The 22,996-nt window shown below is 35.7% G+C and overlaps 1 protein-coding gene across 1 annotated transcript in view; it reads right to left on the reverse strand.

Annotated features, from left to right (window-relative positions):
- The window catches only part of LOC120537749 (mucin-16-like), a 36,729-nt gene extending 15,937 nt beyond the window's left edge, over positions 1-20,792 (reverse strand). The window contains exons 1-42 of the mRNA XM_039766919.1: positions 20,679-20,792; positions 20,475-20,542; positions 19,174-19,343; positions 18,884-18,916; positions 18,585-18,685; positions 18,325-18,392; positions 17,968-18,137; positions 17,495-17,527; positions 17,092-17,192; positions 16,831-16,898; positions 16,516-16,685; positions 16,037-16,069; positions 15,618-15,718; positions 15,373-15,440; positions 15,017-15,186; positions 14,622-14,654; positions 14,202-14,302; positions 13,957-14,024; positions 13,596-13,765; positions 13,201-13,233; positions 12,781-12,881; positions 12,536-12,603; positions 12,180-12,349; positions 11,784-11,816; positions 11,362-11,462; positions 11,113-11,180; positions 10,757-10,926; positions 10,362-10,394; positions 9,940-10,040; positions 9,695-9,762; positions 9,339-9,508; positions 8,944-8,976; positions 8,522-8,622; positions 8,276-8,343; positions 7,920-8,089; positions 7,445-7,477; positions 7,032-7,132; positions 6,838-6,905; positions 6,550-6,719; positions 5,347-5,382; positions 2,736-2,768; positions 1,780-1,812 (exon numbers count right to left, since the gene is read on the reverse strand). Coding sequence (XP_039622853.1) covers positions 1,780-1,812; positions 2,736-2,768; positions 5,347-5,382; positions 6,550-6,719; positions 6,838-6,905; positions 7,032-7,132; positions 7,445-7,477; positions 7,920-8,089; positions 8,276-8,343; positions 8,522-8,622; positions 8,944-8,976; positions 9,339-9,508; positions 9,695-9,762; positions 9,940-10,040; positions 10,362-10,394; positions 10,757-10,926; positions 11,113-11,180; positions 11,362-11,462; positions 11,784-11,816; positions 12,180-12,349; positions 12,536-12,603; positions 12,781-12,881; positions 13,201-13,233; positions 13,596-13,765; positions 13,957-14,024; positions 14,202-14,302; positions 14,622-14,654; positions 15,017-15,186; positions 15,373-15,440; positions 15,618-15,718; positions 16,037-16,069; positions 16,516-16,685; positions 16,831-16,898; positions 17,092-17,192; positions 17,495-17,527; positions 17,968-18,137; positions 18,325-18,392; positions 18,585-18,685; positions 18,884-18,916; positions 19,174-19,201 — 3,478 coding nt within the window. The 5' untranslated portion in view covers positions 19,202-19,343; positions 20,475-20,542; positions 20,679-20,792. The remainder of the gene's footprint in view (positions 1-1,779; positions 1,813-2,735; positions 2,769-5,346; positions 5,383-6,549; positions 6,720-6,837; positions 6,906-7,031; positions 7,133-7,444; positions 7,478-7,919; positions 8,090-8,275; positions 8,344-8,521; positions 8,623-8,943; positions 8,977-9,338; positions 9,509-9,694; positions 9,763-9,939; positions 10,041-10,361; positions 10,395-10,756; positions 10,927-11,112; positions 11,181-11,361; positions 11,463-11,783; positions 11,817-12,179; positions 12,350-12,535; positions 12,604-12,780; positions 12,882-13,200; positions 13,234-13,595; positions 13,766-13,956; positions 14,025-14,201; positions 14,303-14,621; positions 14,655-15,016; positions 15,187-15,372; positions 15,441-15,617; positions 15,719-16,036; positions 16,070-16,515; positions 16,686-16,830; positions 16,899-17,091; positions 17,193-17,494; positions 17,528-17,967; positions 18,138-18,324; positions 18,393-18,584; positions 18,686-18,883; positions 18,917-19,173; positions 19,344-20,474; positions 20,543-20,678) is intronic.
- Between the last annotated feature and the right edge of the window lie 2,204 nt (positions 20,793-22,996).

A 22,996-nucleotide genomic window follows, 5' to 3' on the forward strand; every position in this document is an offset into this window, starting at 1 on the left:
ATGGTGTCGGTTTATCCCAGATCACTCTCACTTGTAAAAAAAAAAAAGAGAGAGGTAATTTATTGTATGCCGAGTAACAAAAGAATAAGAATACTAATTGACAAGCAAATGAAGTAATGAAATACAATTGTGCACAGGTGTCCGTGGTGAATTCTAAGTCTCCATAGGACTAGTTTACGTTTTCTTTCACTTGAAGCTACATTATTGTTTTCCATTGCTAGTTTTTATAACTTTAAAACAAAGTCAGGTTTTACTTATGAATCATAGAAAGAGTAGTAGTGTCACTGTTTACTAAAAAACACAAGAAAGAGAGAAAATTATTTATATTGTTTAACTTTTCTATATGAATGAATTTATCACAAATGCATTTTTACATCTGAATGGATATTCCAAGATTAATTTTTAATAAATAATTTGTGTTCGTTAATTCAGTATACATTCAATATGGGTACAAAGTAAGAACCAAAGAAGGTCATGGTGTCAGACCATCCCAGAGCACATTTTCTTGTAAAGAAGAGAGATCATTAACTCTATGCTGAGTATCAAAGAATCTAAATTCCAATTGACATCGATTGCGCTCTGGTCTCCTTGGAGAATCTCTGGAGGACTGGTTTGCATTTTCTTTCACTTACTGCAGTATTATTTCCTTTTTTAGTTTCTTTAAACTTTAAAACAAAGTCAAGTTTTATTTATGATTTACAGCTTGAGAAGTAGTTTCACTGTTTACTTTTACAAACAAGAAAGAAAAAATAATTGGTATGCTGTTTTTTCTATATGAATAAATTTTGCACAACAGCATTTTTGCATCTGAATAGTTAATCGAAGATGAATTTTTATGAATTCATTTTCATTCATTAATTCAACATACTTCTTAATTTCTGTTGTAGGTAAGATGATAGCTGGGCTTGTTATAGCAGCAGTGGGTACAAGGTTAAAACCAATGAGGATCATGGTATTGGTTCATCCAAAGCACACTCTTTTGTAAAAAGAGGGGTCATTAATTGTATGCTAAGTAACAAGGAATGAGAAATCCAGTTGATAAGCAAGTGGAGAAATGAGAGACAATTGGGCTCATGTCCCCCTGTTGTGCTGTAATCGTCCTGAGGACTGGTTTGTGTTTTCTTTCATTTGCTGCAGTATTGTTTTTCTAATCTTAGTTTTTTGACCTTAAAACAGGTTCAAGTTGAGGAGCAGTTTAACGTTTTATAAAATATGAGAGAGAGAAAGAAGATATTTGGTTATTGTGCTATTTTCCTATGTAAGTGAGTATATCACAATAACATTTTTGCATCTGTATAGATAATACAGGAGGACTTTTTAATAATTCATTTTCATCCATTGTTTCAATATACTTCTTTATTTATACTATGGGTCAGATGGGAACAGGAGCCAATCATAGCAGCAGTGGATACAAGGTAAGAAATAATGAACGTCATGTTGTCGAGTAACAAAGAAAAGCAAGTGAGAGATGATTGTGCTCCGGTCTCCTTAGAGAGTTCTAAGCCTTCACTTACTACAGTATTTTTTTCTTTTGTTTTTGTCTTTCTCCTACTTCTTATTTCGGCTACTCCCGTTAGGGGTGGCCACAGCAGATTATTTTTTCGTCCGCATAGTGATTTGGCAAAATTTTACACTGGATGCCCATCCTGACGTAACCCTCCCCATTTATCCGGGCTTGGGACTGGCACGAAGAAACACTCTGGTTTGTGCATTCCCTGTGGCTGGGTTCCCTTTGTTTTTGTCTTTATACTTTTTAAAACAAAGTCAAGTTTTACTTACGATGTACAGGTTGAGAAGTAGTTTCACTATTTACTAAAACACAAGAGAGAGAGAGAGAAAATAATTGGTATTGTGCTATTGTTCTATATTAATACATTTATCCTAATAGCAGTTTTGCATGTGAATAGATAATGTGGGTGACTTTTTATTAATTCCTTTTCTTTCATTAATTCAACATACTTCTTTATTTCTATAGTAGGTTAGATGGGAATGGGGTTTATCATAGCAGCAGTGGTAAGATAAGAACCAATGAAGATCATGGTGTTGGTCCATCCCAAAGCACACTCTCTTATAAAGAAGATAGGTTATTAATTGTATGCTGAGTAATAAAGAATCAGATTTCCAATTAAAAAACAAGTGGAGAAATGAGAGATAATTGCGCTCCGGTCTCCAGAGGACAGGTTTGTGTTTTCTTTCATTTACTGCAGTATTTTTTTTTTAAACTTTACAACAAAGTCAAATTTACGAATTGCAGATTGAGAAGTAGTTTTACTTTTTGCTAAAACACAAGAAAGATAGACAGGGCAATTGGTATTGCGCTATTTTCCATATATAAGTGAGTTTATCACAGTAGTATTTTTTCATCTGAAAAGATCGTACAGCATGTGTTTTGAATAATTCATTTTCATTCAATATACTGTACATCTTTATTTCTACTGTACGTCAAATGGAAACAGAAGGCTCTCATAGTAGCAGCGGGTACAAGGTTATAAGTGTCAGTCTATCCCAAAGCACATTTTCTTGTAAACAGGAGAGGTTATTAATTATATCATGAGTAATAAAGAATTGGAATTCCAATTAACATGCAACTGGAGAAATGAGAGATGATTGTGCATAGTCCTCCCTGTTGACTTCTAATAGTCCTGAGGACAGGCTTGCCTTTTCTTTCACTTACTGCAATATTGTTTCCTATTGCTAGTTTTTTTAACCTTAAAACAAACTCAAGTTTTACTTACAAATTGCAGCTGGAGGAGTAGTTTTACTGTTACCTAAAACACAAGAGAGAGAGAAATAATTGCAATTGTGCTGTTTTTCTATATACATGAATTTATCACTACTGTATATCATTTTTTTACCAGAATAGAAAATACAGGATGGATTTTTATTAATTCATTTTAATTAATTCATTTAACATACTTCTTTATTTCTACTGTACATTACAGTGAATTTAACATACTTCTTTATTTCTACTGTACATTACAGTGAAACAAGAATCTTTGGATACAAGGTAAGAACGATTTAAGGTCATGGTGTCAGTCCATCCCAAAACACACTCACTCTCATATCCACATTCATTTATATGGTGCTATTTCATCTTAACCTGCCAAACTTTGGAATATTAAAGAAGACCAAAGAACCTACAGGAAAACGTTTACGGACTTTGGGAGAATGTGCAAACATCCTGCTCCAAACAGGATTTGATCCCTGTCTCCTGGAGCTGTGCTACCCTCAGTTTCAATCCATTTGTATTCTATGGCACATTTCCTTCTACACGCTTAGAAAATTAGAACAATCTAGACGAGAAAATGCCATTCAGCCCAGAAAAGCTTGTCAGTCCTATCCACTTATTTCTTCTAAAAAGTTATCAAGTCGAGTTTTGAAAGTCCCTAATGTCTTACTGTCTATCACACTACTTGGTAGCTTATTCCAAGTGTCTATCGTTCTTTGTGTAAAGAAAAATTTACTCTTAACAAGTTTCCAACTGTGCCCACGTGTTCTTGATGAACTCATTTTAAAATAACAGTCTTGATCCACTGGACTAATTCCCTTCATAATTTTAAACACTTCAGTCATGTCACCTCTTAATCTTCTTTTGCTTAAACTGTAAAGGCTCAGCTCTTTTACTTATTCCTCATAATTCAACCCCTGTAACCCTGGAATCAGCCTAGTTGCTCTACTCTGGATTTTTTCTAGTGCTGCTATGTCCTTTTTGTAGCCTGGAGACCAAAACTGCACACAGTACTCCATATGAGGCCTCACCAGTGTATTATAAAGGTTGAGCATAACTTCCTTGGTCTTGTACTCCACACATTGTGCTACATAACCTAACATTCTGTGTGCCTTCTTAATGGCTTCTGAACACTGTCTGGAAGTCGATAGCTTAGAGTCCATTACGGCTTCTAAATCCTTCTCATATGGTGTACTCTTGATTTTGCGACCGCCCATTGTTAATTTAAACCTAACATTTTTATTTACTGACATTAAATTTCATCTTCCACAAAACTGCCAAGGCCTGTATGCTATCCAAGTCCTTCTGTAATAATATAACAGATTCCAAATTATCTGCTAATCCACCTATCTTGGTATCATCTGCAAACTTAACCAGCTTGTTACTTATATTCCTATCTAAATCATTTATATTTATTAAAAATAGCTACGGCCCTAGCACTGACCCCTGTGGAACACCACTCTTAACATAAGCCAATTCTGAAGAGGTTCCTCGCACCATCACCCTCTGCTTCCTGTGTCTGAACCAATTCTGCACCCATCTACAAACATCACCCAGAACTCCCACTTCTTTTACTTTGATTCCCAACCTCTCATGTGGCACCTTATCAAATGCTTTCTGAAAGTCCAGATAAATAATATCATCTGCTCCAGTTTGATCGTATCATTTTGTTGTCTTCTCATAGAATTCCAGCATGTTAGTAAAACACAACCTCCCTCTTCTGAACCCATGCTGACTGTTCAGAATAACTCCTGTCATTGCAAGGTGTTGCTCAATCTTATCCTTAATAATTCCTTTCATTAATTTTCCTGTGATGCATGTTAAGCTTACTGGCCTATAGTTTGTTGGATCTGTCCTGTCACCCTGTTTATATAATGAGATGATATTTGCTATTTTCCAGTCCTTTGGAATCTCTCCAGTGCGCAGTGATTTCCTAAAAATATGTGTCAAGGGTTTATATCTGTACTCACTAGCCTCCTTAAGAACTCGAGGGTAAATATTATCTGGTCCTGGTGATTTTTTTGATTTCAGCAGCACTTCCACCTCTACAATTTCAAAATCCCTCAGTTCCTCTTTAGTAGTCCCGTTTACTTGCTCCCTTGTGAACACCTTGTGAAAAATGTAAGTTTAGGGTATCCGCTATTTCACTGTCTGTATCTTTTAATTCCCCTTTACCATTTCTGATGCACCTCCTTCTTGACTGCTCTTTTACTACTAAAATACTGAAAGAATCTCTTAGGGTCTTCTTTTGCCTTATCTGCTATATTCCTCTCCAACTGTCTTTTAGCCTCCCTAATATCCTTCTTAATGGTTGCCCTCATGCAATTAGAATACTATAATACTTTAACTCCACAGCAAAAGCAAAGGTGAACAGATAAATATTATGGTATTTAAACAATGACATATACAAATACTGTATACATTTTATTTCTCAATTAGAAAAGTAAAGTATTTTAACAAAGATGTCAACAGAAGCAGAGAAGTCATTGCACATGACAATGAGTAGCTATGCTTCCCAAAGAGCTCTTAATGAACCTTGAGGAGCTGATTACAGTGAAACATATTTTTTAATTTGTTAGTGTTAAAGCAAAGTTTACATTATGCAGAGTTTTACTTACTAACTGCAGAGGAGTTTGGAGTAACTTCATGGTATCCTAAAGAAACAGAAAAGAATTATAGAAATATTAGTTCAGTAATGACAAAACTTGCATTTCTATGTCGGTATTCATTCATCCTTTTTTGAATGTTCCACTTCTTCCTTGCAAACAAGTGACGCTAAGATCTGAAGGCTATCCTAGATGTAGTGGATACCATGTAGGAAGAAAGATTGCCTCATAAACAATGGGCAGGATGCTCATACACACCATCTCACACTTAAACAAGGCAAAATTATAGTTACTGATTTATCACACATGCATATTTTTGGAATGAGGAATACAAAGCAAAATGCTTCTACAATTTAATGGCTCTGGAAAGTGAGACTTCAAATTCTGTGCAACAACAATACAATACAATACAATACAGTTTATTTTTGTATAGCCCAAAATCACACAGGAAGTACTGCAATGGGCTTTAACAGGCCCTGCCTTTTGACAGCCCCCTTGACTCTCTGAGAAGACAAGGAAAAACTCCCAATAAAAACCTTGTACGGAAAAATGGAAGAGACCCCTTTCCAGGTAGCAACAACATAAACAAAATGCTAAAGTCACAAACACCACAAAGAAATATCCAAACAGTCATATTTCATTTTTCATTCTATTAAAAAGTAAAGTATGTTAGCAAAGTTGTTCATTAATACAACTGTTTTTCGCTCCTCTATTAGGTATGGGTGATTGTGCATGGTAATCATGACCAGCCATACCTGCTGTGCAATGCTATTCATTTAGCAGCTTTTAGGTAAAGTATATATCTACCCAAAATACAGCAAAACAAAAATATAAGGAGTTCCAAAACCCTCTGGCTTCTAGGGGCTTTTCATAGACCATCCAGCACAAATCCCTTTCACATCAACACACACTGAATACAAAGAAAGTATAGTCAGCGTACAGCCAAGTATGCAAAATGTCAGAGGTCTTTCAAGCATACTAGCTCATCAACTTATTTAAGTCAACATGAGGAGAAACAAAGCCAAAGGGTTCTATAAAAATCCAGTATAAAGGAAAAAACATGTCCCTTTACCCAACAATAACATACAATCATGGAAGGTAAGGTTCAGGGTAGAGGTTAATTTAGAGTTACCCTGTATCTTTGAAGAGATACAAATCCATTAAAATGCCACAATCAAACAACATGGTGGCCATATGGGTAGAACAGATAATTACCATTGATGGTGAGACTGTCTCTGGCCATGCTGTATGGACCTAACAAGGTGCTATTGTTGGTTTTTTGATTCAGCTGTCTATAGACGTCTACTTTGTTGAAGAGAGGCACTGATGTGCCATTCTTGAACCTGCAGCTGAGGCTTACAGCTGTGCCATTAACTTGGCTTGGACTGAAATGAAAAGAGATGAGTTATCCAATAGGTGAGTTTTGAGAAGAAATCTAATGTTAAGAATGACATTAAAACTTCTTCTTCTACATTTTAATTAAGTTTATCTTTAGAAGTATACCTAAAAGAGACAGGAATACATGAGGAAAACTCTGAACCCATGGTGGTATTCTGAAGCATTTGGGATATCTGTGGATAAAAACGAGGAACTGGTTTTTACCTCATAACGTAAGAAAAGGAGAAAAAGTTGAATTCAGCATGACCTGACACAAAATACAAAGTCCTGACACCAACCTATAGCTGACGAACACTCACCAGAGAAGTCACATTTCGACTTGCAGAGCTGTTTCCGGAGGACAGGTTCTGGGAGAATGGCAGATTAGTAAGGGTGAAGTTTATAGTGCAGTAAAGTAATGCTGGAAGGAAAAAAAAAGCAAAATAAAAGGAGAATGAATGTCAGTTTCATGTATTTCATCTGCATGCTTTATTGTAACAGGAGTAATTCTAAAAATGTTGTAAATCCAGAAAGCTAATAAAAAATTGGAAATGTTATGCAAGGTTATCTAGAAATGAAACCAAAAGAAAATTTAGGTGGTGTAGGGAAGGTGACATTGAGCAGCTATGCCTCCTAGGGAGATTTAATCAATCCAAAAGAGTTCTTCATGCTTTATAATATCTTCAGTTTGAATACTTAAATACAGATTTACAAGGTGCAAAGATGTACTTACGAATAACAGGCTGTGGAATGATTTCACGGTACCCTGAAACAGGCAGAAGAAAAGCAGTCACAATTAAAGCATACTTAGAAAAATAACACTTTATGTTGCTTGTGTCAACATGTTTATCGTTGTTGCATTCTTTCATTCTATTTAATAATAATTTGTTATTATACACAATATTTCTTACATTTCACAAGTCACAAAAATTCTTTCCACCCTGCATTGAAAGGAATGTATGAAAGGGCATACTCTTATTGGATACATGTCAGCACTGAGCCAAGTTGACATCAAGTTATAATACAGAGAAAACCACATCACATTACAGACTACTGCCTCACTTTTATGCTTTATATTTTAAAACTGTCAAAAGTGCTTGTTCAAGAGAAAACTCCTTAAGAACAGCTCTGTGTTCTGTAAGAAATCTAATCCAAACCAAGCCAAATTGCCATTTTTCTCTCCCACGTACAGTGGGATGTGTAATTACCGCTGACGTAGAGACTGTTTTTGGCCATGCTGTATGAACCTAACAAGGTGCCATTGTCGGTTTTCTGGTTCAGCTGTCTGTAGACATCTACTTTATTGAAGGCAGGCACTGATGTGTCATTCTTGAACTTGCATCTGAGGCTCACTTCAGTGCCTATGACCTGACTTGGGCTGAAATAAAGCAGAGACCAGCCATTCATTAGGTGAGTTTTGAGAAGTAATCTAACATTAAAAATGTCACTGATATTTCTTACAGAGGTAGAGTAAATCTCCATTATTAACAATGCATAATTTAGCATAGGTTAAGGAATTTCTTATAAGTTTACATTTTAATGAAGTTTATCTTTAGAATCATACCTAAAAGAGATGGGGACACATGAGGAAAACTGTAAACCCATGGTGGTGTTCTGAAGCATTTGGGATATCTGTAGATTGAAACGAGGATCTGGTTATTACCTCATAATATAAGAATATGAAACAAACTTTGAATTCAGCTTGGGCCTCATTCAGTTTGTATAGCGAGCAGTATATGAAGTGCATAAATCAGCCCTGCACCTTTGGAAATGTCCCCGTTTTTTATATATATTGGTAATGAAAACTCACCAGAGACGTCACGTTTTGACTCACAGGGCTGCTTCCTGAAGACAGGTTCTGAGTGAATGGCAGATTAGGAAGGGTGAAGTTTATGATGAACTGAAGTAATGCTGAAAGGAAAAACAAATCAAGAGAAAGAGTTGTGAGACTGAATGTGTGTTTCATGTATTTCATCTTTATGCTTCATTGTTATAGAAATATTTTTTAAAAAATGTATCAAATTCAGAAAGGTATTGAGAAATAAGAAATGTTGCACACATTTGTTTAGATATTTAAAAGAGGATGAAAATTCAGGTGTTGTAGAGAAGGTGATGATGAGGAGCTATACCTCCCGTGGAGATTTTATAAATCCAAAGACATTGTTCTTGCTGTGTGCTCTTTTTATTTTTAATCTTTACAAACAGGTTTATAAGGTGCAAAGATTTACTTACGAATAACAGACTGTGAAGTAATTTCATGGTATCCTGAAAAAGGCAGAAAAAAAGAGTTACAATTAAAACATTTCTAAAATAACATTTTATGTTGTTTGTGTTGACCCATTAGTGCAAGGAATGTATGGAACTGCGTGGTCTTATTGGAGACATGCAAAGACTGAGCCATCCTGACATCAAGTTATAATACTGAGTAAAGCACATCACCTTCCAGAGTACTGTCTCACTCTCATGCATTACATTTGCTTAGTTTATCAAAGTACCCGTTCAAGGTAAACACCCTTAAGGACAGCAGTGTGCTCTTCAAGAAATCCAATCCAAACCAATCCAAGTAAAACTGAGTTTTAAATAAACTGTCATTTTTCTCCACAAGGTACAGTGGAATGTGTAATTACCGCTGACGTAGAGACTGTCTTTGGCTATGCTGTATGGACCTAAAACAGTGCCATTGTTGGTTTTTTGGTTCAGCTGTCTGTAGACGTCTACTTTATTGAAGGGAGGCACTGATGTGTCATTCTTGAACTTGCATCTGAGGCTCACTGCCGTGCCAATGACCTGACTTGGGCTGAAATAAAGCAGAGACCAGCAATTCATTAGGTGAATTTTGAGAAGTAATCTAACATTAAAAATGTCATTGATACATTTTACAGAGGCGGAGTAAAACTCCTTAATTGACAATGCATACTTTAGCATAGGTTGAGGAATTTCTTATATGTTCACATTTTAATAAAGTTTATCTTTAGAATCATACCTCAAAGAGATGGGGACACATGAGGAAAACTGTAAACCCATGGTGGTGTTCTGAAGCATTTGGGATATCTGTAGATAGAAATGAGGATCTGGTTATTACCTCATAATATAAGAATATGAAACAAACTTTGAATTCAGCTTGGGCCACATTCAGTTTGTAAAGTAAGCAGTATATGAAGTGCATAATTCACCCCTGCGTCTTGGAAATGTCCTCGTTTTTCATATATATTGGTAATGAAAACTCACCAGAGACGTCACGTTTTGACTCACAGGGCTGCTTCCTGAAGACAGGTTCTGAGTGAATGGCAGATTAGGAAGGGTGAAGTTTATGATGAACTGAAGTAATGCTGAAAGGAAAAACAAATCAAGAGAAAGAGTTGTGAGACTGAATGTGTGTTTCATGTATTTCATCTTTATGCTTCATTGTTATAGAAATATTTTTTAAAAAATGTATCAAATTCAGAAAGGTATTGAGAAATAAGAAATGTTGCACACATTTGTTTAGATATTTAAAAGAGGATGAAAATTCAGGTGTTGTAGAGAAGGTGATGATGAGGAGCTATACCTCCCGTGGAGATTTTATAAATCCAAAGACATTGTTCTTGCTGTGTGCTCTTTTTATTTTTAATCTTTACAAACAGGTTTATAAGGTGCAAAGATTTACTTACGAATAACAGACTGTGAAGTAATTTCATGGTATCCTGAAAAAGGCAGAAAAAAAGAGTTGCAATTAAAACATTTTAAAAATAACATTTTATGTTGTTTGTGTCGACCCATTAGTGCAAGGAATGTATGGAAGTGCCAGGTCTTACTGGAGACGTTTAAACACTGAGCCATCCTGACATCAAGTTATAATACTGAGTAAAGCACATCACATTCCAGAGTACTGCCTTACTCTCATGCATTACATTTGCTCAGTTTATCAAAGTGCCCATTCAAAGTAAACACCCTTAAGGACAGCAGTGTGCTCTTCAAGAAATCCAATCCAAACCAATCCAAGTAAAACTGAGTTTTAAATAAACTGTCATTTTTCTCCACAAGGTACAGTGGAATGTGTAATTACCGCTGACGTAGAGACTGTCTTTGGCTATGCTGTATGGACCTAAAACAGTGCCATTGTTGGTTTTTTGGTTCAGCTGTCTGTAGACGTCTACTTTATTGAAGGGAGGCACTGATGTGTCATTCTTGAACTTGCATCTGAGGCTCACTGCCGTGCCAATGACCTGACTTGGGCTGAAATAAAGCAGAGACCAGCAATTCATTAGGTGAATTTTGAGAAGTAATCTAACATTAAAAATGTCATTGATACATTTTACAGAGGCGGAGTAAAACTCCTTAATTGACAATGCATACTTTAGCATAGGTTGAGGAATTTCTTATATGTTCACATTTTAATAAAGTTTATCTTTAGAATCATACCTCAAAGAGATGGGGACACATGAGGAAAACTGTAAACCCATGGTGGTGTTCTGAAGCATTTGGGATATCTGTAGATAGAAATGAGGATCTGGTTATTACCTCATAATATAAGAATATGAAACAAACTTTGAATTCAGCTTGGGCCACATTCAGTTTGTAAAGTAAGCAGTATATATATGCAGTGCATAATTCACCCCTGCGTCTTGGAAATGTCCTCGTTTTTCATATATATTGGTAATGAAAACTCACCAGAGACGTCACGTTTTGACTCACAGGGCTGCTTCCTGAAGACAGGTTCTGAGTGAATGGCAGATTAGGAAGGGTGAAGTTTATGATGAACTGAACTAATGCTGAAAGGAAAAACAAATCAAGAGAAAGAGTTGTGAGACTGAATGTGTGTTTCATGTATTTCATGTTTATGCTTCATTGTCATAGAAATATTTTTTAAAAAATGTATCAAATTCAGAAAGGTATTGAGAAATAAGAAATGTTGCACACATTTGTTTAGATATTTAAAAGAGGATGAAAATTCAGGTGTTGTAGAGAAGGTGATGATGAGGAGCTATACCTCCCGTGGAGATTTTATAAATCCAAAGAGTTTGTTCATGCTGTGTGCTCTTTTTATTTTTAATCTTTACAAACAGGTTTATAAGGTGCAAAGATTTACTTACGAATAACAGACTGTGAAGTAATTTCATGGTATCCTGAAAAAGGCAGAAGAAAAAGAGTTGCAATTAAAACATTTTAAAAATAACATTTTATGTTGTTTGTGTCCACCCAGCAGTGCAAGGAATGTATGGAAGTGCCAGGTCTTACTGGAGACGTTTAAACACTGAGCCATCCTGACATCAAGTTATAATACTGAGTAAAGCACATCACCTTCCAGAGTACTGCCTCACTCTCATGCATTACATTTGCTCAGTTTATCAAAGTGCCCATTCAAAGTAAACACCCTTAAGGACAGCAGTGTGCTCTTCAAGAAATCCAATCCAAACCAATCCAAGTAAAACTGAGTTTTAAATAAACTGTCATTTTTCTCCACAAGGTACAGTGGAATGTGTAATTACCGCTGACGTAGAGACTGTCTTTGGCTATGCTGTATGGACCTAAAACAGTGCCATTGTTGGTTTTTTGGTTCAGCTGTCTGTAGACGTCTACTTTATTGAAGGGAGGCACTGATGTGTCATTCTTGAACTTGCATCTGAGGCTCACTTCCATGCCGATGACCTGACTTGGGCTGAAATAAAGAAGAGACCAGCTATTCATTAGGTGAGTTTTGAGAAGTAATCTAACATTAAAAATGTCATTGATACATTTTACTGAGGCGGAGTAAAACTCCATTATTGACAATGCATACTTTAGCATAGGTTGAGGAATTTCTTATATGTTCACATTTTAATGAAATTTATCTTTAGAATCATACCTCAAAGAGATGGGGACACATGAGGAAAACTGTAAACCCATGGTGGTGTTCTGAAGCATTTGGGATATCTGTAGATAGAAATGAGGATCTGGTTATTACCTCATAATATAAGAATATGAAACAAACCTTGAATTTCGCTTGGGCCACATTCAGTTTGTAAAGTGAGCAGTATATGCAGTGCATAATTCACCCCTGCGCCTTGGAAATGTCCCCGTTTTTCATATATATTGGTAATGAAAACTCACCAGAGACGTCACATTTTGACTCACAGGGCTGCTTCCTGAAGACAGGTTCTGAGAGAATGGCAGATTAGGAAGGGTGAAGTTTATGATGAACTGAAGTAATGCTGAAAGGAAAAACAAATCAAGAGAAAGAGTTGTGAGACTGAATGTGTGTTTCAAGTATTTCATGTTTATGCTTCATTGTCATAGAAATATTTTAAAAAATGTATGAAATTCAGAAAGGTATTGAGAAATGAGAAATGTTGCACACATTTGTTTAGATATTTAAAAGGGCCTAAAAATTCAGGTGTTGTAGAGAAGGTGATGATGAGGAGCTATACTTCCCAAGGAGATTTTATAAATCCAAAGAGTTTGTTCAAGCTGTCTGTTCTTTTTATTTTTAATCTTTACAAACAGGTTTATAAGGTGCAAAGATTTACTTACGAATAACAGGCTGTGAAATAATTTCATGGTATCCTGAAAAAGGCAGAACAAACAGAGTTACAATTAAAACATTTTTAAAATAACATTTTATGTTGTTTGTGTCGACCCATTAGTGCAAGGAATGTATGGAACTGCGTGGTCTTATTGGAGACATGCAAAGACTGAGCCATCCTGACATCAAGTTATAATACTGAGTAAAGCACATCACCTTCCAGAGTACTGTCTCACTCTCATGCATTACATTTGCTTAGTTTATCAAAGTACCCGTTCAAGGTAAACACCCTTAAGGACAGCAGTGTGCTCTTTAAGAAATCCAATCCAAACCAATCCAAGTAACACTGAGTTTTAAAAAAACTCCATTCTTCTCCCCAAGGTACAGTGGGGTGTGTAATTACCGCTGACGTAGAGACTGTCTTTGGCTATGCTGTATGGACCTAAAACGGTGCCATTGTTGGTTTTTTGGTTTAGCTGTCTGTAGACGTCTACTTTATTGAAGGGAGGCACTGATGTGTCATTCTTGAACTTGCATCTGAGGCTCACTTCCGTGCCGATGACCTGACTTGGGCTGAAATAAAGCAGAGACCAGCTATTCATTAGGTGAGTTTTGAGAAGTAATCTAACATTACCAATGTCACTGATACTTCTTACAGAGGTAGAGTAAATCTCCATTATTGACAATGCATAATTTAGTACTGTATAGGTTTAGGAATTTCTTATATGTTCACATTTTAATGAAGTTTATCTTTAGAATCATACCTCAAAGAGATGGGGACACATGAGGAAAACTGTAAACCCATGGTGGTGTTCTGAAGCATTTGGGATATCTGTAGATAGAAATGAGGATCTGGTTATTACCTCATAATATAAGAATATGAAACAAACCTTGAATTTCACTTGGGCCACATTCAGTTTGTAAAGTGAGCAGTATATGCAGTGCATAATTCACCCCTGCGCCTTGGAAATGTCCCCGTTTTTCATATATATTGGTAATGAAAACTCACCAGAGACGTCACGTTTTGACTCACAGGGCTGCTTCCTGAAGACAGGTTCTGAGAGAATGGTAGATTAGGAAGGGTGAAGTTTATGATGAACTGAAGTAATGCTGAAAGGAAAAACAAATCAAGAGAAAGAGTTGTGAGACTGAATGTGTGTTTCATGTATTTCATGTTTATGCTTCATTGTCATAGAAATATTTTAAAAAATGTATGAAATTCAGAAAGGTATTGAGAAATGAGAAATGTTGCACACATTTGTTTAGATATTTAAAAGGGCCTAAAAATTCAGGTGTTGTAGAGAAGGTGATGATGAGGAGCTATACTTCCCAAGGAGATTTTATAAATCCAAAGAGTTTGTTCAAGCTGTCTGTTCTTTTTATTTTTAATCTTTACAAACAGGTTTATAAGGTGCAAAGATTTACTTACGAATAACAGGCTGTGAAGTAATTTCATGGTATCCTGAAAAAGGCAGAAGAAACAGAGTTACAATTAAAACATTTCTAAAATAACATTTTATGTTGTTTGTGTTGACCCATTAGTGCAAGGAATGTATGGAACTGCGTGGTCTTATTGGAGACATGCAAAGACTGAGCCATCCTGACATCAAGTTATAATACTGAGTAAAGCACATCACCTTCCAGAGTACTGCCTCACTCTCATGCATTACATTTGCTCAGTTTATCAAAGTACCCGTTCAAGGTAAACACCCTTAAGGACAGCAGTGTGCTCTTCAAGAAATCCAATCCAAACCAATCCAAGTAACACTGAGTTTTAAAAAAACTCCATTTTTCTCCCCAAGGTACAGTGGGGTGTGTAATTACCGCTGACGTAGAGACTGTCTTTGGCTATGCTGTATGGACCTAAAACGGTGCCATTGTTGGTTTTTTGGTTCAGCTGTCTGTAGATGTCTACTTTATTGAAGGGAGGCACTGATGTGTCATTCTTGAACTTGCATCTGAGGCTCACTTCCGTGCCGATGACCTGACTTGGGCTGAAATAAAGCAGAGACCAGCTATTCATTAGGTGAGTTTTGAGAAGTCATCTAACATTACCAATGTCACTGATACTTCTTACAGAGGTAGAGTAAATCTCCATTATTGACAATGCATAATTTAGTATAGGTTTAGGAATTTCTTATATGTTCACATTTTAATGAAGTTTATCTTTAGAATCATACCTCAAAGAGATGGGGACACATGAGGAAAACTGTAAACCCATGGTGGTGTTCTGAAGCATTTGGGATATCTGTAGATAGAAATGAGGATCTGGTTATTACCTCATAATATTAGAATATGAAACAAACTTTGAATTCAGCTTGGCCACATTCACTTTGTAAAGTGAGCAGTATATGCAGTGCACAAATCATCCCTGCAACTTTGGAAATGTCCTCGTTTTTCATATATTTTGGTAATGAAAACTCACCAGAGACGTCACGTTTTGACTCACAGGGCTGCTTCCTGAAGACAGGTTCTGAGAGAATGGCAGATTAGGAAGGGTGAAGTTTATGATGAACTGAAGTAATGCTGAAAGGAAAAACAAATCAAGAGAAAGAGTTGTGAGACTGAATGTGTGTTTCATGTATTTCATCTTTATGCTTCATTGTTATAGAAATATTTTTTAAAATTATCAAATTCAGAAAAGTATTGAGAAATAAGAAATGTTGCACACATTTGTTTAGATATTTAAAAGGGGATGAAAATTCGGTTGTTGTAGAGAAGGTGATGATGAGGAGCTATACCTCCCAAGGAGATTTTATAAATCCAAAGAGTTTGTTAATGCTGTGTGTTCTTTTTATTTTTAATCTTTACAAACAGGTTTATAAGGTGCAAATATTTACTTACGAATAACAGGCTGTGAAGTAATTTCACGGTATCCTGAAACAGGCAGAAGAAATGGAGTTACAATTAAAGCATACTTGAAAAATAACATTTATTTAGCTTGTGTCAACATGTTTACCATCTTTGCATTCTCTATTTCTGTTTTAACAATAATTTGTTTTTTACATTATTTTCTTCCACTTTTCAGATCAAAAAAACTTTTTCTATCCTATATTACAAGGAATGTATTTAGGAGCCAGGAGTTACTGGATATATGCAGAGGCTGACTCATCTTGACATCAAGTTACAGTTCAGAGTAAAGCACATCACATTACAGACTACTGCCTCACTCTTATGCATTACATTTGCTGAATTTGTCAAAGGTAAAACACCCTTAAGGGCAGCAGTGTACACTGCATAAAATCCAGTCCAAACCAATCCAAATAACAGTCAGTTTTAAATAAATAGCCATTTTTACAAGGTACAGTGGGATGTGTAATTACCGCTGACGTAGAGACTGTCTTTGGCTATGCTGTATGGACCTAAAACGGTGCCATTGTTGGTTTTTTGGTTCAGCTGTCTGTAGATGTCCACTTTGTTGAAGGGAGGCACTGATGTGTCATTCTTGAACCTGCAGCTGAGGCTCACAGCTGTGCCGGTGACCTGACTTGGACTGAAATAAAGCAGAGATAAGCCATTCATTAGGTGAGTTTTTGAGAGGCAGTCTAATGTTACAGATGTCACTGATTCTTCTTACATTATTGACTTTGAAGTACTTTGCATAAGTACAATAATTATGTTTATTTTTACAATCATACCTAAAAGAGATGGGAACACATGAGGAAAACTCTGAACCCATGGTGGTGTTCTGAAGCATTTGCGATATCTGTGGATTGAAATGAAGAGGCAGTTATTTCCTCATAATGTATTAAAATTGAAATAAAGATTGAATTCATCTTGACCTGACACAAAGCTTGGCTGCATTTATTTTTAAAATGAGTAGAATATGTAGTGGTTAAATCGCCACTACGCCATGAAAATGTTCCAGTTTGTAATATATATTGGTAATAAAAACTCACCAGAGATGTCACGTTTCGACTTGCTGAGCTGTTTCCTGAAGACAGGTTCTGAGAGAATGGCAGATTAGGAAGGGTGAAGTTTATAGTGAAGTAAAGTAATGCTGAAAGCAAAAAAACAACAAAACAAGATAAAAGGGTCTGAAAGTCTGTTTCATGTATTTAATTTTCATGCATCATTTTCACATAAATCATTCCAAAAATATAATAAATTCAGAAAGGTATTGAAAAATAAGAAATAAAGTTGTTTAGAAATTCAATAGGGGATTAAAATTCAGGTGTTGCAGAGAAGGTGCTGATAAAAAACTATTATGATGAATTCAAAGTGGTGGGTCACGCTGTATTGTATAATCTTTTTATTTTTAATCTTTAAAAAGGGGTTTATAAGGTGTAAAGATTTACTTACGAATATCAGGCTGTGGAGTAATTTCATGGTATCCTGAAAAAGGCAGAAGAAAAAGAGTTGCAATTCGAACATCCTTAAAAAATAACATATTGCATTGCTTGTGTCAACATGTTTATCTTGTTCGCATTCTCTCATTCTGTTTACTAATAACTTGGTATTATAATGCCTTCCTTCCATTTTACAAATCACAAGAACTCTTTCCACCCTGCATTGTAAAGAATGTATGGAAGTGCATTGTCTTACTGGATACATGGAAACACTGAGCCATCTTGACATCAAGTTATAATACAGACCACTGACTCACTTTTATGCTTTAAATTTGCCTGAACTGTCAAAGTGCCTGTTCAAGGCAAACACCCTTAAGGGCATCTCTGTGCTTTGCAAGACATCTAATCTAAACCAAACCAAGCAATAGTGATCATTAAAAAAAATTCCCATTTTTCTCCCCCAGGTACAGTGGGATGGATAATTACCGTTGACGTAGAGACTGTCTTTGGCTATGCTGTATGGGCCTAACAAGGTGCCATTGTTGGTTTTTTGGTTCAGCTGTCTATAGATGTCTACTTTGTTGAAGGGAGGCACTGATGTGTCATTCTTGAACCTGCAGCTGAGGCTCACAGCCGTGCCGATGACCTGACTTGGACTGAAATAAAGAAGAAACAAGCCATTCATTGGGTGAGTTTTGAGAAGTAATCTAATGTTATTAATGTCATTGAGACTTCTTGAAGAGGTGGAGTAAAGTCTCCATTATTAACAATGCATAATTTAGCATAAGTAGAGGAATTTCTCATATGGTCATATTTAAATTAAGTTAATATTTAGAATTGTACCTAAAAGAGATGGGAATACATGAGGAAAACACTGAGCCCATACTAGTGTTCTGAAGCATTTGTGAGATCTGTGGGGAGAAAAAAAATTAAAAAATAGTTAATACCTCTGAATTCAAGAATAAAAAACAAAAACAAAGCATGAGTTCCCATTTCACATTGTCTTATGTCTTTTTGTTGTGAGCATTTCAGCCAGTTTACAAAGGACCCCTGATCCACCGGACTGTTCCAGTTAGTTGTATAAACTGCTAATGAAAACTCACCAGAGATGTTACATTTTGACTTGCTTTGCTGTTTGCTGAAGACAGGTTTTGAGAAAATGGCAGATTGGTGAGGGTGAAATTGATCTTGAAATTAAGTAAGTCTGGAAGGCAGTAAAAAGATAAAATGGATAGGAGTCTGATCTTTCATTTTATTTTTCACTTGATTTCATTTCTTACAAGATTTTTAAGTAAATTACAAAGAAACTAAGTATAAAAATTATGCAGGTAAAAAGAAGATAATTTTAATTTCAGGCTTAAAACATTAAAAATTAGTTTATAATATGGACAAATTTACTTACAAATAGTGGGCTGAGGATCAATTTCCTGGTATCCTGAAACAGACACGAAACGGGAATTACAATTAAGAAATGTAGTTCATTAATATGATTTTTGGTATTGTTTGCTAATGTGCTCATGTTTGTACATTTGAACATAAGATTAGAAAAGTGAAGTTTCTCATGCTTTACAGATTGACCTTAAATCAAGCATTGAATTGCAGTGCAATTGCACATTTTTCTGATTCCTATAGCACCAAGTGAAATACTCTAAGTCTTACTATGTTGAAATATTTATCAGGACTGCTCTTTACCGTTGACAAAAAGGCTGTTGTTGGCCATGCTGTATGACCCTAAGAGGGTACCATTGTTGGTTTTCTCCTTCACTAGTCTGTAGACAGTCACTTTGTCTATTGCTGGTATTGACGTGATGTTCTTGAAGTTGCAGGTGAGGCTCACTCCTGTGCCAACACTAATTCCTTGGCTAATATAAAACAGAAAAAATGCATTTATAGTATTCAATTTGTGTTTTTTTTATAGAACGTGAGTGCAAATCATAGTCATACTTTTTTAAAGATAATATTAACATCTGCATGTTAGTAACTTTTTTAGATTTATATGCAAACACTGTAGTGGGGACTGAACCAATTGCCTTGTGACTTATCTGACTCACTACATGGGTGATTTTTGATTTTTTACAAAGGCATAAACAATGCAAAGTTATTATAAGGAGACCTAAATTCACTTCATACTTATTGCATGCATGTTTTGTGTCTATTCCATCTTATATTTTATGACATAAAGGATTAGGCTGTATGTAACTTTTTTCTGTACATTTTCAATTCATCCACTTTCTGGACCAATGTTTCTATTATACAACATCCATTTATTTACTAATTCCACTTAACTACATTTGTGACTTTTGTACACCCAGAGTTTTGTCAAGGAATCATTCCATTACAGGGCTCACAGGCACAAAGACATGCACTGATACAGTAGCAATTTTAGCCTGTAAATGACCTAAGGTGCATGTCGCTGTATTACTATGCAAGTTTTTAAATTAATCCTAAATAGGCAGCAAGGATCCAACCCATGAAGTTTCTCAAAATGTATTAAAAATGAGTAAATATTGTTATTTTATATGGGTTTCTAATAAAGCCAAGCTGTTTGAGGTGTACTCAATCATTACTGCAGACGTTTTTTTTTTTTACTCTTAGATGCTGACATTAGATGGAATCTGTTTCACAAGTAAATGACAGGACATTCAATATAGCTGAGTTCAACAAAAGCCTCAGGCTGTGATATGTCCTTGTACAAACAGAACTTTGCTGTTTTAAAAGGCAAGGTAAATAGTTTATTAAAGTAAAAAAGAAAAACCTGAATGTTTTAGACTATTATTATCACTCATCCATTAGTTAATAATTACGTCTTTTTTTTCTTTTTTTTTTTTTTGTTCACAAAATGCTCTTTTGCATTTTAGTGGGTCTCCTGGCAACAAGCAAACAATTAAACTGGTATCTCACCTTCATCCAGTTCTACTCCATTCCTTAATAAATACTATGCTTATTATCACTCACACTTTTAAGAAAATGAAAGATTGAATAGTTCTTCTTACCTTAGTGATTTTAACTTACAACCGGAGAAAGCTACTGACAGATTGCTTGCATTCAGGGTCTGATTAAGCTGAAAAATTGTCAAATCGAAGAAGATACATGAATTTAACTGCCTGTGCCAGAATACCTAGTTACTTCACACTGATAGACAAGTGTATATTTCTTTAAAGAAAATTTACATAGACTCATCTATATAAAATGCTTACCAAAACAGTAACTTTACTTGATGTGGATTTGTAATTTGAATTATTAGGAAGTAAAAAATCTTGGCTGAAGTTAAGGTTGGACAGGGTGAAGTTCACTGTAAATTTCAGTTGAACTGTGGGTAGGTAAAGAAAAGAAGTCTATTAGTTTGAATCAGTAGAGATGGCAACTCTGCATTCTGGACTTTTCCATCTTATTCTTCCTTTTAAAAACATCTTTTGAAAAAGGAAATAATACAAGTTAGCAAACTGCAGTACAATTTCAATATTAATTAATCACATAAATATTTAATTAATCACGATTAATCACCTCTAAAATTAAAACGTAATTATAAAATTAATACACAAATCATGAAGTAAATATACACTGAATCACAAATTTAATATAGAATCAATACACAGTAATTAAAGAAAATTTTAAGTCATAGATTAAGATTAAACAATGACTTAAACCTGAACATAAACCTGGACTTTTAAAAAATATTACTAATAGTAAGTACAACCTGAATCTGAATGCCTTCCTAAAAGGCAAGCTGAAAAGAATTAAATAAGAAAAGTCCACTGTATTATCAAATTGACATAGCATAAGAGACATAGACGTGTCAAAGTAAAGTGAGTGTTGACTTTGAATGCATTGCTGAAGACTGATTTAATTGAACAAATTGACATAAATTGAAATTTGTGTTAAAACTCTGTAAATACTATCCTCAGTTGTTATCAATTATTTGATAATTATACTCTACTGTACACAAATGCTTTTCAACTGGTGCACTGTAGAAGTAACAACGTAGTGCCCTGGCCCTAGTTTAGTAAATGTTTAGATTTAATGCTTTTGTGGTTAGTAGAATTGTGGTATGCCTTGGGATTTTTTGGATTAGAAGAAGTGCCACCATTGAAAAAATTTGGAAAATACTACTCTACCCACATCTTTACCCCTGGAATGCTAAAAAAGATCTGCGCAGCTGCTATCTCATGTAAAAATGGACACTGTGCATTACTTGGATGGTTATGCTGCACTCTTTGCATAAATTAGCGAAGATACTGGAAACTTGAATCATGGATCGCGATAATCATTACACTTCTCTTTCATAAAATTGTGTCATTATATTAGGGCAGTCAGCACTGTAAGCCAGCTGTCAGACTGGCGAGTTAAATACAGAGATACTAGAGACTTATTTTGGTTTTAGTGCCACTCAAAGATAACTTATTTAGTACTTATGCAGTATGACATTGATTCAATCTTCTTCCAGAAACATGAAATGAAAAAAAAGAGAGAGCATAATTTTTACCTTCACAAATTTTCTGCAGCATTACACCAGGGCTGCTATAACTGCCACCCCGTCCCCAATCCCTTTCCTCCCTTTCCCTTGCACCTTTGTCAGTATATATACGTCAAGAAAATGAACACCAGTGCTATGTGCTGACATGTAGTGTATCGCTGTAAACCGCATAATATGCTATGATAAACATTTAAATGAAAATTTCATTTCATAAAATTTTTAAAGGTAGCATATAAATACAGTACTGGATATAATTCTTTAGGTAAACACTTAAATTATTAGTATTATTCCTTCAAAATGTTAAAAAAAAATGTACATGAAAATGCTGCCCTGACCAAACACTGCCTGAGGTGTTTGCCTTGTTGCTGGCCCTGGATGTGATATATATGTATATATATATATATATTTTTTTTTTTGTCGCATGTAGCTGGGGGTAGAGCCCAGCTGGGATGCCCAGGAGGACCGGAGGAGGGCTTGTGCCTCCTCCAGACCATGAGGGGGTGACTGCCCTGGTTGTGTTGGGGGCCACGGGTAGAGGGCTTGGAAGCCCAACCCTGTAGGGGCCCGTGGCCACCGCCAGGCGGCGCCCTGGTGCCTGAAGAACCCTGGAGCCCAGCACTTCCACCACACCCAGAAGTGCTGGGAGGAAGAAGAATGGGGAATATGTAGATATGTATATACATATACGCTCACCTAAAGGATTATTAGGAACACCTGTTCAATTTCTCATTATTGCAATTATCTACTCAACCAATCACATGGCAGTTGCTTCAATGCATTTAGGGGTGTGGTCCTGGTCAAGACAATCTCCTGAACTCCAAACTGAATGTCAGAATGGGAAAGAAAGGTGATTTAAGCTATTTTGAGCGTGGCATGGTTGTTGGTGCGAGACGGGCCGGTATGAGTATTTTACAATCTGCTCAGTTACTGGGATTTTCATGCACAACCATTTCTAGGGTTTACAAAGAATGGTATGAAAAGTGAAAAACATCCAGTATGCGGCAGTCCTGTGGGCGAAAATGCCTTGCTGATGCTAGAGGT

This window comes from Polypterus senegalus, chromosome 10 (assembly GCF_016835505.1).
Source record: "Polypterus senegalus isolate Bchr_013 chromosome 10, ASM1683550v1, whole genome shotgun sequence".
In the NCBI taxonomy this organism is placed as follows: domain Eukaryota; kingdom Metazoa; phylum Chordata; class Cladistia; order Polypteriformes; family Polypteridae; genus Polypterus; species Polypterus senegalus.